At 32.5% G+C, this 17,843-nt stretch overlaps 1 protein-coding gene across 2 annotated transcripts in view; it reads right to left on the reverse strand.

Moving 5' to 3' along the window:
* The window catches only part of CDH18 (cadherin 18), a 403,581-nt gene that overhangs the window by 19,593 nt on the left and 366,145 nt on the right, over positions 1-17,843 (reverse strand). For both annotated transcript variants that reach the window (XM_006726862.3, XM_031018262.2), the window contains exons 9-10: positions 8,442-8,563; positions 2,023-2,140 (exon numbers count right to left, since the gene is read on the reverse strand). In XM_006726862.3, coding sequence (XP_006726925.1) covers positions 2,023-2,140; positions 8,442-8,563 — 240 coding nt within the window. The remainder of the gene's footprint in view (positions 1-2,022; positions 2,141-8,441; positions 8,564-17,843) is intronic.

A 17,843-nucleotide genomic window follows, 5' to 3' on the forward strand; every position in this document is an offset into this window, starting at 1 on the left:
GTACACTTAACCGACTGAGTCCACCCAGGCACTCCTAAAGTGGGTATTTTAAACCCTAATTTATGGATATACAAACTGAGCTCGGAAAGTTAGGTGGCTTGGCTTATCTAGCATAATTAAGCCTGCTTGTATAAGCACATGCTTTCAGCTGTACATTTGAATCTTTTCTAGAAATTGTTGTTACCTATTCAAAAGAAATTTTCCCGTGTTATTTATAATTTTATCAATTCCCAATATTTTTTAAAACAGTCTTACAAATGGATTAAAACATCTTTATCCCTACTCAACTGTCCATAGGCCTCACATACTTGACAGAGGATAGCTGGTTTAAGCATTCATAGTTATGGTTAAAACAAAGGTTAAAAAATTTACATCAGCATCATAAACCCTTTTAAAAGTGTGCATATGTTTGAGGGGAATTCCTTAAAATGAGCTCCCACCACTGGTGATGTCAAACAATTGAATTAAGCCCTTTTGAGTATATCCATTCATTAAATTCACAAATTCTAGATATAAAAATTTTATATAAAGAACTTTTATATAGTCACTGAGTGGGTCTCAACAATAGTAAAATTTTTTTGTTTCTATTTTACTTACATAGGTTAAATAACTTGAATATAACACACCTTTAAATCCAAGTCAAATTTTCATGATATCAAATTAAAATTACTTAAAAAATGTAAAATAAAATCCTTATCAGAATGGAAAAAGAAACAACTGAAATATAAATATAGGGATCTAGATAAAATCTACTAAGGCAAAAAGCTGAGTGTTCCCCAAATTATGTAACTATCTGAAATATGGGAAATATGAATAGAGTTTTTTTTTTTTACATATTTCACACAATTACATTAAATGTATTTGGGATTGTAGAATGGGACGTTCAAATGTACATAAATATATAGCAATCAATTAATACAATTTGTCATACACAAACACGCACAAACGTGTATTTCCATAGGTAAAGCTGACCATAGGGCACTTAAAATGAGAGAGACAAACAAGCAGCTTTTTATTTTCATATAAACTTTGTTATGGCCACATGTACAATTTGGTATCCTTGTTATGATAATTTAAAGAAGCTTAGGAAAAATGGACATAATGTTTTAGTGAGTTGACATTTAGTATATATATATATATATGTTTGAAAATACATCTCCCTGAAGGGTACAGAGAGGGAATTAAAGAATTAAATGTTACTCCTAAATGAATGCACTATTGTTTCTCTCATAGGATTCTGAGGCAAATGTTAAATCCCAAATAACAGCATATTCAGATAAAAGTGATCAAAGATAGTTTTGGGGAAGAAGAAAGTTGATACAAATCAGAACATTGCACACATTGACTGATTCAATGTTTCCTTTACAGCAAAGTGGAGTTTTATACAACCTTGAGAAATCTACCAAATAGGGAATCTAAAACATGAGACTCTTCTCTAGTTACTAAATTATGGTGTTCTTTTTTCCCCCACACAATACAGAAGTTTAAACAAAAGTAATTCAAAATTTCCACAATATTCTGCAATTATGCATATTTTATACCCATATTTTGAAAAATATTCATAATAAGAGGAAATATAATTTGTACACCACATCTTGATAGCCTTGCTAATGCAAGATGAGTTCAAACATTGAATTTCCTTTCTTAACTGTCCCTAGGACATATTTTTCATTTTTCCTAATTTAAAATTTTTCTACCTCCTAGCAATTGCAAGCAGCTCTCATAAACATGTTTGTCAGCTAAGATTTCTCTTAAAATTTGCCCAAGAGCATATCACATGTACATTTCTTGTTTAAAGGGATGCTTCTGAATAAACTCAATGAAAGTTATTTGTACATATGGCTCAATTTTAAATACAAGCTATTCACAGATCATAATACATTAACATCAAACTGACTTTGAATGCTGATTTGCAAGCTGTTCATGGGTATGTATGAATAAAGCAAAACTGCTCAGGCCTATTCCACATGAAGTCAAAACAGATATCACATAGATTAAAAAGTGTATGTGAATCATGTTCACCTTCATTGTCCTTCAGAGTGAAGTTTGGGTTTATAGATAGGTGTTCATCAAGAAAGAAGTTAAACCTTGGTCCATTTGCAAAATCATCTTTATCCGTGGCACTGATGGTATGAATTACCTGAAGAGAAAAAGCAAAGACTAAATTGGAAACTTAATTTGGCTTATTCCTTTGATTATAATTATATTATAGCATTTTTAATTACCATCACAAAAGGATTTTTAAAAGACCCCTTTATCCACCTTGAGTCTTTTCAAATCCAAGTAATAAATGTCCCAGCTAACTGGTTTGTTCTTACATGAGATTTTAGGAAACACGTTATGGAACAATTTATAATCATCCACACTTTATTTTTTAGGGTAGCACAAACATTTAATTTTTTTTTCTTTATCACCCACAGTACCTTGGGGCCAATTAGCTGCAAGATGTTATAAGAACACCTGTTTGAGGAAACAGGAAGTATTGTTTGTACAAATATAAATATCCTAGTGTTCGTGTAGAACAGCTTTGCAGTGTATGTTGTTTTCAGTAAGTAAATGCAAAAACAGTGGAGTCATAATATTTTTACTGTTTAGGGGACCTTTGAGAGCATGACCTAGCCCCTCTATTTTAACATAGCTAAGATTAGGAATGTGAGACCCCAAAGAATTGTGATGTGCCCCCAAACTGTTAAAATAGTGCCAGAAGCAAAACCAGACTACTCACAGTTTTATGGAATACTTCTCATATACAGTGGTTGAGAGAAAATAATTCTAAAATTTGGACTATGCACATTATGGAGCAGAGGAAGTTAGAATATATACATGAAATATTCCAGGTGGCTTATGAACAGAACACAAATTTCAACAGAGGTAGCCATTACAGTCTTAGGAAATATCCAAACTAATATGCAAGATAATATTTTCCTCTTTTAAAAATTAGTATCCTAATGCTTAGGTGTCCTTTTCCTAGCCCTTCCTTAGAGAAATTAAAAGAAAGAGAGGAAAGGAAGCCATAAAAAGAATGTTTCCTGGGGCACCTTGGTGTTCAGGTGGTTAGGCGTATGCCTTCGGCTCAGGTCATGATCCCAGAGTCCTGGGATCAAGCCCTGTGCATTGGGCTCCCTGCCCAGCAGGGAGCCTGCTTCTCCCTCTCTCTCTGCCCCTCCCCTGCACCCTGCCCCTCTGCTCATGCTTTGTCTCTCTCAAATAAATAAATAAAATCTTAAAAAACAGAGTGTTTCCTGCATGTGAAATATAGTGTGTTCATTTCAAAAATTGCTATGATTTCTAAAAACATCTTACTCAATTTCATCCCATTTCAATCTTTTCCAAGTGAAATAATATACCAATATGTACAACAGTTAAAAGCTAAATTCCTATCCATGCATTGAGTCCATTAGTTGGTCAGGGAGATGAAGATGAATGTAAAAGTACTAAGAAGGAGTCATCAGTGACAGTAGGACCAGAAAAACATGTGTCTTCATAAAGGGGAAGTGAAGAAAGTGCTTTGGGCTATGGAAGTGTTCTATTTCATCCATATCTGCATATGGCTCTCTATTGCTCAGAATGTACTTTCTCAGCAAGAAATTTAGGTAAAACATCCCCCAGCCCCCACATATCCCAAGAAGTCTTTATCATTCTTCTCTTCTTTACTTCCCTTCACACTATTAATTTATGAGCTGAAAAATCTACATATCTCCTTGTTGTTTGCTTTCTTTTTTGTTTAAATTACAGCTGGTCTCTGAATGGATTCTTTTTTCCCCCTTGTTACTGATTTTTGACTTGATAGGAGAATAAATTGATGGATAATTGGAAGCAATCTGACAATTTTTCTCAAGTGTGAAAAGCTCCATAGAGTTCAGAGAGTGTGTAATCTGAGGAAAATACCTACGTTTTCAGGTACTTAACATAAAACTGAAATAAAAATATCAAATTTTCAAGACTGTTTTCAGGGTTAAATAAAATAAATACAAGTTTGTTTTCAAAAATAAATGTCCTATCTCCCCTAATCCTTGCTCATTTTCATTCTCCAATGCACAATCCTATTTTCTCGATGATACTTCATAACCTACTGATATGTTTGCAAATTCACTTCTTATCTTAGAATGTGATTTTGGAAGACATTGGCAGAGAACAATTTATTTAAATCAACTAAATTATTTTATATTTCCTGTTATTACTAATTTGGGACAATTATTTCCTTCCCGTTTTAACTTTTTACAAACAAGCTTATTCTATTTGTTAAACACTGATATAATTTATATATATCTTTACTGTTTTACTGTTTTCATTAATAAAATATACTTTCCATTTTTATACAGGTAATTTCAAATCTGAATTTACTAGGAAGCTCACTCGTGGCAAATTTATCTTTCTTTTTTTTTTTTTTTTAAGATTTTATTTATTTGACAGAGAGAGCACAAGCAGAGGGAGAGAGAGGGAGAAGCAGGTTCCCTGCTGAGCAAGGAGCCCGATGTGGGACTCGATCCCAGGACCCTGGGATCATGACCTGGGCCGAAGGCAGCTGCTTAACTGACTGAGCCACCCAGGCATCCCAATGGCAAATTTATCTTTCTTAAAAACTTCTTGATCTCGTGTCCATAGCAAAAGATGAGCTGATTGCCATGTTTTGCTTAAGAGTCAACCATTCGTTTTGAATTCCTGAAGAATGTTCCCCATGCATCCATACTTATTCTTCCATAATGCTCTGAAAAATGCTTCCAAAAACCTAGAATGTTGCTCAGCTTTTATCTAGAACTCAGAGACAGCCTCTTATTAGGGAATGGTATATTCAATTTTTCTGTTTACTAATCACCTTTTCTCTTTCAGTAGGAGATAGATTTCCATTTTTTGTTTCCCTAGACTTTTATTAGGAAAATCACCTCAGAAGTGAACATGTCTGTGATTTTGAAAAGATGTAAGCTTCTGGCAAATATCTAGATAAGTGCCATGTATACGTCATCAATATTTTCTATGCTTTTGTCAGTTATGATTTATCTACACTATGCTACCTCTGCCCTCCATTTGTGTAAATTGTTGATGATGTACAATCCATAACAATTTATTTTCTGTCTCTCAATCTTTCTAACTGAACTTAGATGTTTTCTATCATGTGCATATTATGTAATTTGTGCATAAAGTGTTTGATTATTTTGAAAGACCTGAGAAAAACACAGTCACAGATTTATTCTACTAAAGGGGGGAGGGAATCCAAATTGATAGTTGGTATTTATAAATAATTACCAAAAGTTATGGTAATTATTGCCCATGGTAATTTTGGTAATACCCATGAATAACGATTCACTTTTAGCAGAAACTAATTAGAATCAATTCTGTATTTATTTTACCAAATAAATGTATCACCCTGTTTAAATGTATTTTCTATGGTCTATTACTTCTTGAGTACTTTATTAAAGGGGGAAAGCATCAAACTAGTCAGTGTCACAGATATATACAAATAATGTAGTCTTCTGTTAGGTAAATGGGCTAGTCCTAACTAAACATTTAAATTAAAAGAATATTCTAGGGGTGTCTGGGTGGCTCAGTTGGTTAAAAGTCTGCCTTTGGCTCAGGTCATGATCCCAGGGTCTTGGGATCGAGTCCTGCATAGGGTTCCCTGCTCAGTGGGGAGTCTGCTTCTCCCTCTGCCCCACCCCCCTCTTGTGCCCTCTCTGTCTCTCCAGTGAATAAATAAAATAAAAAAAAAAGAGAATATTCTATGGAACACACTGTATCTTCTTAATTAATCAATGAATTTGTTTATAATATAATCTCAAGTGGGATCATAAATTTATTTAATAATAACACTAACTTCTGTTGGTTCAATGAGTTGACCTTTGTAAAATCTTGATGTAAAATCTCTACTGATCTAGGTATTTTTTTCATACAAAGTTTATTATTAATAATTAGATGTGATGAACACCAGGTATGCTGGTATTAGGTGATACAATTTTTTAAATATATGTTATGCTTCCTAAGTTTACTTTGTAATGAAACACACACACACACACACACACAGAGGGGAAAGTCAATATAAATAAGATAGAAAACATTTCCGTCATTTATATTTCAGTTTCTACATGTAGACCCATCTCATTTATTATGAATTCACTTTACTTTGGGAACTGACTTCAAATTCCATGCATGCATGATTTTCTTCTTAATATTTCTTTCATGCAAGGTACTTAAAAGATTTTTTTTTCAGAACAGGAAAATTTATTAACTCAGAGAAATATATTGTTGCAGTTCAGGTGCATTGATACCTGATTCAATGTGAACTTTGCTGTTATATGGGGTTTAAACCTCTGCTTCACAAAAAACACGTCTCTCTGCCATGGTCACGTGCTGTTATATTTAGATGCACAGCATCCATAATAAAAATATCTATAATTCTAAAAGCAATCGTTATAGAAAGAGGAGACATTGTACAGCTGGGCAATACAAATATGCTTCAGAAAACCTATTTCACAAATCATTATTTAGAGTTCCCTATTCCTACTCTGCATCAAAATACACAAAGTTTATCCAGAAATGCTACAAACAAAAAGTTAAATGAAACAAAGGTGGCAAAATTAAACAAAAGAAAGATTCAGATCATTTCCCTTGTAATAGGTTAATCATAAAAAACGGCCACACAGTTTGGCAATGGTTTGTTTAAATAAGAGTGCAATAAACAATATTTTCAAATGGCTTTTCATTCCCTCAGTAAAAAGTTTTAATTCATTTTGATAAAACAAATGTTTAGAGAAACAGATACTTAAGCAATATAAAGAACCCAAGTATCTTAATGTGACACCTAAAATCATACAATATTAAAGACAAAATGATGCTAACTATGAATATAGTTTTCAAAGGATAATAACCATAATCACATAAATAAATCGATATACATTAGATCTTAGGGGTACTAAGTCTTGTGATTGCTTTCTGAAAACAGTAACAGTTCTCTGAAGAAAAGAAAAATACTATATAAATGGTTAATGGGACCCAGATGATAAAGATACATTTTTGTCACAAATTTAGCCTTCTCTAAAAAATGGAATGGCTTTCCATGTGAGAAGAATAAAGTAATCCACATTTAAAGGAATTTGAGACTCATCTACTCGTATACTCATAAAATTTCATGCTTGGAAGGGCCCTGAAATTCTGACAATTTTCTTTATTTTAGAGATGAAGAAAGCATTTGTCAATGTCACATAAATCATTTCTTAGAAATGCTCAAATTTTAAGAGGCCAAATTTCTAAAATTTTAAGGAACCAAAATTTAAATTAAAAGAGTTTAGAATATTTTAACTTCATTTAACTTCATTTGTCTTTCTAACTTATGATCTCTTGTTGCCATGTATATGACGTCTATTTTAAACTCTGGAAAATATTCCTTTGATTTCTATTTATTCATTAATGATTTAGTTTTTATGAATATATTTATTGATTGTGTTTGTTTTGAAGGTTCCTTATGACTCCAGGCTGCCAGTGTAATTATTTTTCTTTTTTACCCAATGAAAGCTCTAGAGTGTACCTTATGGTAAGAGATTTTCACATTTTTGTTGGCTTAACTCTGAGATTTTCTGGTTTGTTGTTGAGGGATATTTTGGTAGAAAAAAGAATTCATGGTTGTCAGTTATTATCTTGCAACTGTTGGGAATTTATCTTTCCATTGTTTTCTGGGTCTTATCTTTCTTTTTTTTAAGATTTTATTTATTAATTTGAGAGAGAGAGCATGGACATGTCTGTGCATGGGCAAGTAGGGAGAGGGGGGAGGAGCAAAATGGAAAAAGAGAAGAAGAGGGAAAGAGTCCAAGCAGACTCCATGCTTAGTGCAGAGCCTGTTTAGGGGGGCTTGATTCCGCCATCTTGAGATCACAACCCCAGCTGAAACCAAGAGTGGATGCTCAACTGACTGGGCCACCCAGGTGCCCTGGGTTTTATCTTTCTTGGATGAAAAATTAGCTTTTGATATTACTCTTTTTAAGGTATTATATCTTTTAAAAATGTTTTTACTTTTAATTAAATTTTCTATTTTTTTATAATTATAGATTCATATACAGTTGTAAGAAATATAGAGAGATGCTATGTACCCAGTTTCCCCCACTGGTAACATCTTGCAAAACTATAGTACAATGTCACAGGACAAGAAAGTTCACAGTTTCCTCCTCATTTAATACAAGGCTTCACACAAAGCATTCAATATAATTTTATTGGTATGATGAATGTATGTATTAATGAGTTCATTTTTTGATTTACACTTGGGTTCTGGAGAAAATTTATTTTCAACGATTCTCAAAGAAATCTATTTGTACTTAAAATAAAGCTTTATAAAATTATTTTCACTGAGCACAAAAATAATATTGAGGGATTTTGAGGATTATACCTAAAATAATAGAAATAGAGCTGCTTGTTTTTCTCCCATTCCAATGATAGTAAGGAAACAATTAACTTACCTGGCCAGGTTTTGAATTTTCACAGACAACAATATCATATTCCCTGGCAAGTTCGGGTGGGTTGTCATTGACATCCAGAACTCTAATACCCACTGTGACATGGCTCAGCAAACCAGGATTGTCTGCAAAACATGCAGGGATATATTTAGTATTTCCATGCACACTTTAGAGGCTTGGTTTAAAACAAATCTCCTTAATACTGTAGCTTGTCACTGGCTCCATATGCTACAACAGGACTTTTGGCAAAAAAACTTTATGATGGCACTCTTTGCTAGAACTCGCTAACTTACAGAAAAATGAAAAATGAACACCAAGGCATGACATGAATGCTAAAATGATATTTTGTCATATCAAGGAAATTACATGTTATTCAGGAACTGGGGGGGCGGGGAAGTTGTCAGAATTCACTGTATGCTGTCAGAGTCTAAGGGATGAACAATTGGTTTCATCGTTAATTTAAGAAAAACATAGCAGTTGGTAAAAAAAAATTACATAATCTTTAAAAAGTTTGAGTTTTCAAATTTAAATAGACTTGGAGAAAATAAAGAATTACCATTTTTGCACAAAGAATAACTTTCTTCTTATAGAAAAAAATGCATGCAGTGTGTGATGTTAAGTCATACATGGGGAGAAATAATAATTGAAATCAGAACATAACATAGAATTAATATATAATTCTGGCAGATATCAAAATATTATAAATAACACCTTAAATAACTCTTAAACACAGTCTTTCCATTTTTCAGTAAGTTTATTAGTTCTGAAATGTGAGGAAAAGGCAAATGTTTAGTTTATTTTACATGTTAAAGCTATAAATGCAGAATTAATAATGGGAAAATTAAATATGTATATTTTTATTGCTGATGTTTCTGTCATTATTTTTTAAAAATCCCAAATTAAAATAGATTAATTTTAAAAAGTATTACTAAAACAAAAGACATAAAATCTAGATAAATTTATCAATTTATCAAAGTAGAACATGAGAAGTTATATTTGAAAAAAGTGGGTATGGATATACATAGACATATACCGAAGATACTAAAACTAGTAAGAATATGGATGGAATAAAAAATGCCATAGGTGGCTCTAAAAGGAATAGAAAATCTGAGGAGTACTACAGTAACTAAAGAAAATCAAATTTCATTTAAAACATAATTTTTCTAAAGCAAAAAAAAAAAAATCACGTCCAGATTATTTTACCTAAAGTTAAAGAAACAGGTAATTTCAGTCCTATACATCTTTTTCCCAGAAAACAGAGGAAGGAGAAAATACTCGAAAGCTTGTTTTCTGTGGCTTGTGACCTGTCCATATCAATACCAGACATTCTCACTCATGAGAGATTTTACATGTAAATAGCCTAAACAAAATGAGAGCAAACCCATTCCACTGGTATGTAAAAAAGAAAAAAAAATCTATCTTTATCAATTTAGTTCCACACTTGCTTTGTATAGCATTAAAGGAAGAAGGAAGGAAGGAAGATACAAAGAAAGAAATGAGGAAGGACATTTTAAAAAGCATAAAAATTATTCACAGGGTTAATGAATTAAAGGATGGACAAACAAAAATAATCATCTCAACACATACAGAAAAACAAAGAAATAGAATGTAATGTCCATAGATGATAAACACAATGAAACCAAGCAAAAAAACAAAAACAAAAACTCTCAGCGAATAAGTAGAAATGTGCCTTCTCCTGCTGATTAAGGGCACACTAAACAAACAAAACTACAGCGTACATTATCCTTAATGGTGAAAAACTAGAGTTAATTAACAAAGCTATAAGGAAGCTAGAACTCAATCTAACAAAGGATGTGAAAGACCACTTTACTGAAGTGTCATATTAGTTTAGCTTATTTAGACTTCGTTAAAGAAATTAAGAGCTATATCATGTGTGTGGTTAGGAAGACGCAAAATCACAAATAAAACCAACCCTTCTGAACTGACGTGTGTATTCAGTGTAATCTGTTGCAAATCCCAATGTCCATAGAATTAAAAGCTGATTCTAAAATTTATAAGTACTAAGATTATTTAGATTTGTATGGAAAAGAACAATAAAGCATACTTGCTCTACAATTCACCAAGGTTTATCCTATATAGGATATTCACGGCCTTACTCTCGCCGGTATATAAATATATCTCTTCTACTCTAAATGTCATATATGATTTTTTTCATGTATTCCTATATTTCCCAACTAGGTACTTGCTCACCTTTTCAGAGCAGACAAAAGTAATCTGTTCTAGAAATCCGAGGAAAGAATAATTTTATTGGCTCTAATCATTAGTATCAGCAGCCGTAATTGTCCCTGAGTAAATAGTTCTCTGTTATTTTCTGAGCAGGCAGAATTATAAGCAACCTTAGTGAAGTTAGGAAAAAAAGAAAAAGAAGGAAAGAAACCTGTTTTGTAGAAGATTCTGGAAAGATTATATCTTGACGAAAGGCTAGAATAAAAGAACAACTAGCATCTGACCGTGTTCAACATTCACCTTCTCACTGTCCCCACTCTGTCTTGCTCATGCTGAACTCTGGACTGGGACTGGCCTTCCACTCATTCCATACTGGGGTACAGGAAACTCAATTCTTCTCAGTTCTTCTAGATGGAAGTAGACTCTATGTTGATCGAATATTATTTTATTACTCCAGTGTATAATTACTATTCCATAACTTACTGATTAAAAGCACAGCGTTTAGCATCAGACAAATGCCTGTTTATCTGCAGACCTACTACCCTTATGTGTTCTGTGGGGAAGCTGAACTGAATTTAACCTTGGTGTGGTTACGACTAACGATCTGTGTGCCATGCCCTGCCAGGGGCAACCTCAAGAGGTGCTGATGAAGAGTTAGGAAAAACAGAATGTTGGAGTAAGCTTACTGTCATTACCAATGCAAACTGAATACCTGCAGTCTATTTACTAAAAGTAGCATGATGTGTAAAAACTGTGCCTTTAATTCCAGATAATTAGAGGTTGAAAACCCACTATGGCTTTGTATCCTCTTGCAGTCTACCTGCCTGCATTCTGGTATTCTCTGCTCAATAATAAAATTAGCTAATTCTAAATTAGCAAACTGGCAAGTTCTTTTAGGTTTCTCTTCTTTCTTTCCCACAGCCACTGGTTTAGTATGTTACCCTTCAAATGACAATAACTTTACCTATAAAATGTGAACATATTCATGTGTGTTCGAAGCATTTTCTTCTGTTCCTTAAGTTCTTAATGCAACATTTCTGTTATTGCTATTGTTACTTTTATCTTCATGCTTTATTTCTAGCAATTGTTTTTTCTTTAAATAGATGTATAATTGGCATACAATATTAGATTAGTTTCAGGTGTACAAGAACATAAGTGATTTGGCAATTACATACATTACAAAATGCTCACCATGTTAAGTGTAGTTACCATGTGTCATCATACAAAGTTATTATAATATTACTGATTACATCCCCAGGCTGCAATTATTTATTTTAAAATTGGAAATTTGTACTTAATCCATTCAGCTGTATTGCCTACCCACCCTCCTGCACACCTTCTTCCTCTCTGGCAATCGTCAGTTTCTTCTCTGTATTTATGAGTCTGTTTCTGTTTTTGTTTGTTCAATTTTAAGTCGTTTTGATGGAAGAGTAAATAAAACACATTGGAATCTGACAAATTTAAATATGAATCCCCTTTCCAGCCCTCTATTTAGGAACACGAAATTTGGGAAGTTATTTATTATTTCTATGCCTTCATTACTTAATCTGCAATGAGTTATTTAACTTGCCAAATTGTGTTTTTGAGAAACAATTAAGGTAATCATGTAAATTTTAAAATACTGATCCTGGGAGAGAGCAGACTGCACATTTGAATTCTTTCTGAAGATCAAAAACAAAACAAAGCAAAAACAAAACACAATGTGCTGGCAATCCTATACATGTGATTTTTAGCAGCAACTACACTATTTAAAAATCATCCATGTTTTACCCAATACCAATGTAAAAGCAGCTCACATTAGCAGAGTGCTCTCTGTGCAGATAGTGATGCAGTGAAAGTCTTGGTATACGGTATTTCCGTGCAATTGCTAGTTTGATGCTATGATTTTTAGAGGATTTTCCATAACTTGGGGAACAATCCATTTTATCCAGTGAGATCATTTGATAAGTCTGATACATGCATGCCACTAGGATGGGCTCTAGCAAACAGAGCAATGAAATATACCACTCCCGTAGATTCCCCATTATCAATATAGAATGAAGAAAACAAATTAAATATTAATATTTTTTTAAATTTGTTCTCTTTACAATTGTGAGTCTTAAGTGTTCAATTTATTTTTATCCCACAGTCGTTATGACTTACATATTTCCCTCCTAAAACTCTAAATCATGACCATTAGAATATGTGGTATAGTTTACTAGGGAATTCAATAGATGTCTAATCTAAATATTCATATTCCAAAGTTAGTTTTAAGTACTTTTAAATGTATAAATTTAGACTAGTGCAAATTTTCTTGTCAGTAAAATGTAGATTATTTTCCTCAAAATGTGTTTTCATTCAGTCAACATGAAAAACCTCATATATTACAATAGTAAATTGCAGTGATTATGAATTTAATTAAATAATCACATTTATATCTGTCTATGATTCATAAACTCCCATGCTTATGAGGATGTGTTTCCAAATGTGTGTTACAAATGTCTTTAATTGATGTTTGTTTGTTTGTTTGTTTTCTGGTCTGTGTTTCTTTGGTTTCTATTAAAAGTTTTCATTAAAAGCAAATATGTATAAACCAAACAGTCTGAACTTTCATGAATCAAGCTACGCTAATATTTTATTAACAAATATGTTTCTAATATTTCCTTAAATAAAAATAAGTATATAAAAATAAATTTTGCAAACTAGTAGTCAGATGAAACTGAAATTGTTTTAAAGATTTATTTATTGATTTTATTAAAGGGGTGGGGCAGAGAGAGAGAATCCTGAAGCAGACTCCCCACTGAGTGTGGAGCCCGATGTGGGGTTTGATCTCACCACCCCAAAATCATGAACTGAGTGGAAACCAAGCGTCAGCCACTTAACTGACTAAGCCACCAAGGCGTCTCTGAAAATTCTCATTCAACCTATTTGTTTTGAAATGAGACTGTTCTGCTCTTTTTAACTGGTATTTTGAAATTTGTATGTAAAAGTCATATATCATTTTTAGGCAAAATTAACTAAGATAAAATAACTAATAGATGATAGATACTCCTTACTAATATGAGTGTTTAATCTATTTAAGAACTGTTTTATGGCTAAAACCATCACAATGCCTTGTACAAGCCTGGTGTGCTGCAGATGCTCCTTTTCTCTCCTCCCTTCCTTCTTTGTATCCTGTTTAAATACTGAGAAACCGAATATTGTATTCAAAATAATTTGTTATAATGGATAAGTAAGAATTCATATCTGGTATCTAATTGATTAACTCTTAAATGTTTCTTTCTTGTTGCCAAATAAGAAGGTTTAAAGTAAAACATTCTATGACATTTATAAGATAAAAAAATTAACTGCCCCTATACATTTTAAATCCCTTACTTATTTTATAGTAGTTCAAAAAACCTGGTAGTTGTCTAGAAGCTCTTTCAAAAATTACTAGGTATTTAGATGGGCGCCTGGGTGACTCAGATGGTTAAGCGTCTGCCTACGGCTCAGGTCATGATCCCAGGGTCCTGGGATCGAGTCCCGCATCGGGCTCTCTGTTCCTTGGGAGCCTGCTTCTCCCTCTGCCTCTCTCTCTCTGTCTCTCATGAATAAATAAATAAAATCTTTAAAAAAAAATTACTAAGTATTTAGAAACACATCACACCAAACTCAGTGTATTTATGCAGTTTTTTGTCAGTTTGCTGTATAAAATTTTATTTTATTTTATTTTATTTTTTTTTTAAAGATTTTATTTATTTATTTGAGAGACAGAGAGCATGAGAGGGAGGAGGGTCAGAGGGAGAAGCAGACTCCCCGCCGAGCAGGGAGCCCGATGCGGGACTCGATCCCGGGACTCCAGGATCATGACCTGAGCCGAAGGCAGTCGCCTAACCAACTGAGCCACCCAGGCGCCCGCTGTATAAAATTTTATTAATGGCCCAATCATCATAAAGAATTCACTTTGAAGTGAATTACCTAAAAGGAGTCTCAACTCTTATGATATTTTTTTTCCTCCTTACCCCTAAATCCTCCAGAAATTCCCAAAATGTCTTAGTATTTTTGCCTGAGACTAAATAATTGGGAAGCTGCTAAAGTTTAAATTATGCCTCTGATTTTAGGAATAAATGCTGTTTTGTTCTTTAAGTTAGAACCATAAAGTCAAAGTAATTCACCTCTAAGTGAAATTAATTACATCGGGATGATGCATTTGCTATATAAATTGAAAAATAGTTTAAAAAAATCTGTTAAAATCGGCCCATTCAATTGCATGAAAGAATCTAACAAAGGTACCATTTATTTTCTAATTTTTGTGATAATTCAGAGTTTTTACATTTATTTTCCTTCTTGGTCTATTCATCTATAGTGTCTGTGATCATCGAGTTTTCATCTTTATTGATTCCCCACAAATTCAGCTTGTGATCAAGTATCATGCTATCCTTTGAACTACATTTGCAATCATGTGTTTTTATGCTGACAGAAGTTCACTAATAGAATGGACCATCATTTTGCATTTTTTGGGGGGTAAGTAATGTAAGGATAATAAAATTTTCTTATCTGATACAGTCAGCATTCAAAAGTGGTTTTGTTAATTACAGAAAACAACTAACATAGGACATCCTTAATGAAAATTATATATATATATATATGAATATATATATATATTTTTTTTTCCAAACATTTGTACTAAAATATCCAAATATCTAATCATTCAGCAATCTCTACTCTGGTGTAGAGATAAGGCCTTATCTCTGAGAATGGATCTGCTGCTGCTTGGGGTTCAGCATCACCATTCTTAAAAAAAAATCACACTTACTGCATCATCTTTGGGCCCCAAATTTATTCCAAGGGAAGGAAGGACATGAAGATATGTTCAAAACAGTTTAAAAACAGTAGCATTTTAATGAAATTCCCTAAAATATTATAATAGTCTTATTTTTAGCTAAAATCACTTTTATCAAGTCTTAGGAAAACTTAAGCTTGAACTACACAAATCCTGATTCCATTATGCACATCTATGACATTCTTTCGTGTAATATTTAAATAAATTAAATAATTACAAAGATAAGGTTAACAGGTTTTGAAATAGAATTTAAGAATGTAAAATTCAGATTTTGGCCAGAAATAGCAACTGATACCAGACTAACCTGCTGTCATAAGTGACTATAAAACTGAAATTATATGAACATATTCTTCTCATACTTTGGCAAACGGACGCTGAAGAACTATGCTACTTGAGAGTAGAGAGACCCATAAGCTGAGTGCAAGGATCTCCTCCAGCTTTGATTACATTCATCATAACCACGTGGGATATATTCAAGGAAGGAAAGTCTGGTTGTTTAACATTTAAAAATCAATGAATATAATTCATCACACACATAATTATTTCGATTGACGCAGAAAAATACAACAAAACATAACACTGTATTTGATTTAAATAGAAAAAAAAGCAATCAGTAAAGTAGGAATGGAAGAGACTTCCTCAACCTGAATAATTGTATAACAAAAACCTGTAACTGTCATACTTACAAGTGAAAGATTGAATGTTTTAACCTAAGGATCAGAAAAAAAAAAAAAAGGCAGGGATATATCCTGTAGCAATTCTCCTGGGAATCATATTAAAGCTTATAGTCAGTGCAATTAGAGAAAGAAAGAAATGTTATGCCAATTGCAAAGTTAGAAACAAATCTATATTTCTTTAGAGGGGATCATCCGTGTACAAAAGACCAAATAATCTACAAGAAGCTGCTACTGCTAATATGAGAGTTACCAATATTGTAGGATACAAGCTTATATTAACATCTATTTCTACAATAATAAAAATAAACATTTAAATAAATATCAAATTTATGTAACATGAAAAAAATGAAACCAAATAAAATATGTTCAGCATCTGTATGCTGAAACCTACAAATATTACTAAGATAAATTTAAAATGCCTAGTTAAGTGGAAACATATATTATGTTCATAGATAAAAGACTCAGTATGTTTGAGACATCCATTCTCCCAAACGTGAACTATAGATTAATTGCAATACAATAAAAATTCCAGCTGATATTGTTGAAGAATCTGACAAGCTGATACTAAAATTTATCTGAAAATGCCCTAAGTTAGCCCAAACAATTTTGATGAAAGAATGATGCTGAACTTACTTATAAGTGTTAGTAAGTAGCCACAATAATCAAGACAATGATATGGCATAAGACTGTGTGTGTGGATGTATGTACAGTGTTATATAATATATGCTTATATGATTAGTGGTACATACAAAAGAGACAGTTAATCAAAAACAAAAGTGGTCAAGTGTTAATGGACAAAGTTGCCATGATTATTAAATGGAGAAATAGCATTTATAACAAATAATGGATTCCCTGGAAATTAAAATGTGAAGTAAAAAAAATGTGAAGTAAATTAAACTTGACCCTTATTGTATATAAAATATCACTAAAAGTAAGCCTTAGACCAAAATATAAAACCTTCAATTTAAATATACAAGAACAGATAGGGTAAATATTTTGTTACCTTGTAAATAATTTTAGTAAATAATAATTAGTAAATAATTCCCTAAAACGTGCTGAAATTCATATACAAGATATTAAGACATCTTTTCTGGAACCATTAAATTCTTACAATTTCAAGTAACACAAAAGCTGAGACTTTAGGGACAGCTAATATAATTTTGGAACTGAATACAAGCATATTTTAGAGTGGAATTTTACTGCATAAAATGAAATATATTTAGGGAGCTTTAACTCATATATTAAACATACATACTAATTTCTGGGTCAATCATTGATTATTATTATGTATTTATTAAAAACATGTTAAACATTCTCTTTGAAAAACATTTGAGAATACTTCTAAGACTATATCATATGCTCTTGGTATGTGTACCCAAGTTACATATATTGAGAAGTTTTCATATTTACAATAGGAAACATGTACAAGACATGTTATATCAGCAATATTAATAATATATGAAGCTATAACAATTGAGATACATTGGGATTTTTATTTATTTTTTATTTTTTTTAAGATTTTATTTATTTGACAGAGAGAGACACAGTGAGAGAGGGAACACAAGCAGGGGGAGTGGGAGAGGGAGAAGCAGGCTTCCCGCAGAGCAGGGAGCCCGATGCGGGGCTCCATCCCAGGACTCCGGGATCATGACCTGAACTGAAGGCAGGCGCGTAACGACTGAGCCCCCAGGCACCCCTACATTGGGATTTTTATTTTTATTTATTTTTATTTTTATTTTT

This window comes from Leptonychotes weddellii, chromosome 7 (genome assembly GCF_054177405.1).
Source record: "Leptonychotes weddellii isolate Sample4059 chromosome 7, ASM5417740v2, whole genome shotgun sequence".
Taxonomy (NCBI): Eukaryota; Metazoa; Chordata; class Mammalia; order Carnivora; family Phocidae; genus Leptonychotes; species Leptonychotes weddellii.